Below are 1,746 nucleotides of genomic sequence, written 5' to 3' on the forward strand. Positions count from 1 at the left end.
TGAGACCCATGTTTTTAAGCTTTTTAAGGAGCTTGCTGAGATCTACAAAAGATTCTGGCAGACCATTATGAATTTTGATGCTCTTTTTCTACACTAAAGAAATCTGGAACCAGTTTCTCCTTTCCCCCTCCTTTCTAGCTTTGATACCTATTCTAGTTCTATTATAATCTCATGGGCCCACCATCACACCTGCATTCTGTTGATAGAAAATGGTGCACCACATGAGAACACTTTCAGCTAAACTTTAAAAGCCACGATATGGTATAGAACAGAAAGGAAAAGGTAAGATAGTTACTTTTAACTATTTCAGGAAGAAAAAACTTAACAAAACTGATGCCAAGTAGAAAGATACCACAAAAGCCAGAAAATAAGTAACAAAAGTAGCTGGTTCTGAACACACCATGTTGCAATGGCCAGGTAAAGATATCCAACTCAGAGCTAGAAATGCAGGGAAACCACAGTAACAGCAAACCTAAAATACAACCTTAAAATCTGCTTCAATAGGTTACAAAGGAGGCCTAGAAATTAAGGCAATACATCAGAACTGGGGGGGAGGTGATCTTAACCATAAGACACGTTATATCCATATTAAATGTCTTGATTCACCATAAACTAAAATATATTTACCTGGTTGTTTCGGTTTTCCTGCAATGGTGAAGTAGCATCATCAGGAAACGAGCTTACATTTCTCCTTTTCAGCATCTGGTCATCCTTCTTAGCTTTCCTCAGCTCCACGTTAACTTCTATTCGCCGCCGCCTCATTTCTGTACTGTCTTTTCCCTTGTTCTTGAATCTGTTCAGTCGGGCAGCTGGCGAATTAGCATTAGCATTCTCGTTGGTGGACATGGTTACGAGACACAAAGAGAAAGCTAAAAGGTGGGGGACAGAAAATAATTTCCCTTGTCACCAAGAAAAATACCAAACATATATTAAATCTATCTCTTCCAAGTTTTCAGCACTATAATTTTAGTCAAAGGATAATCCTCCCACTTCCCACACCAACAAAGGGATGGTACTTCTTGGAGTAGATCTACAAAAAATATAACAAAAGTCACATAAACCGTAAACTTTCAATAATCACTTTATTAAAAGAAATTAAATCATACTTTTAACCCAGCGTACTCAAATTACTATCATCTTAACATGCTATCAACATGAAAGTTGAGATTATATTTTCCTATTTTGAAATCCAATGTCTCAATTTTGATTAGACATCTATAGGTGCTCCAGAGCCACACACCTCTGACCAGCACCGTGTCAGAAAACAGGGTTTACATTATAGAATCCACTATTGTTAATCGAACCCCAGGTAAGGGAAATATATAAATCATAGGTCCTTTTTAGGGCAATAAATCCAGATCCCTTTCAAGCTGTTTTACCGTCTCTGAAATCGCCAAAATAAGTACAAATCGCACAGGAGAGCGCTAAACTCAATTTCTGTGCCTCGATGCACTAGAGTCTCCCATAACGACTGTCAACGCTAGAACCTCAGACACAACGCCGCTGCTGCTCCCCGGGCGGCTCGCTCACTCCTCGCCGAGGACTCTCGGTTAATGCGCTCAATCTGGAGGACACCAGCTGCGCCTCTCATACTCGCTAAGCCGTCGCCCAGAAGCCCGAAGGTCAAGGCCCCCCGTAATGGCCATCCTCACTCCCACAACGCGCGCCCGCCACACTCCACCTAACCGCTCGCAGCCGGGTCTTCCGCAACCGCCACCTCCCTCGCCGGGCTCCGTCCCCGCCCCG

General features: G+C 42.5%; 1 protein-coding gene across 1 annotated transcript in view; it reads right to left on the minus strand.

The window, feature by feature from the left end:
- Window positions 1-1,614, minus strand: part of LOC101592018 (importin subunit alpha-1) — a 30,235-nt gene extending 28,621 nt beyond the window's left edge. Inside the window, exons 1-2 of the mRNA XM_023714116.1 lie at window positions 1,488-1,614; window positions 628-869 (exon numbers count right to left, since the gene is read on the minus strand). Of these exons, the coding sequence (XP_023569884.1) occupies window positions 628-846 (219 nt within the window). The 5' untranslated portion in view covers window positions 847-869; window positions 1,488-1,614. The remainder of the gene's footprint in view (window positions 1-627; window positions 870-1,487) is intronic.
- Between the last annotated feature and the right edge of the window lie 132 nt (window positions 1,615-1,746).

This window comes from Octodon degus, unplaced genomic scaffold (genome assembly GCF_000260255.1).
Source record: "Octodon degus isolate 3935 unplaced genomic scaffold, OctDeg1.0 scaffold00033, whole genome shotgun sequence".
Classification (NCBI taxonomy): domain Eukaryota; kingdom Metazoa; phylum Chordata; class Mammalia; order Rodentia; family Octodontidae; genus Octodon; species Octodon degus.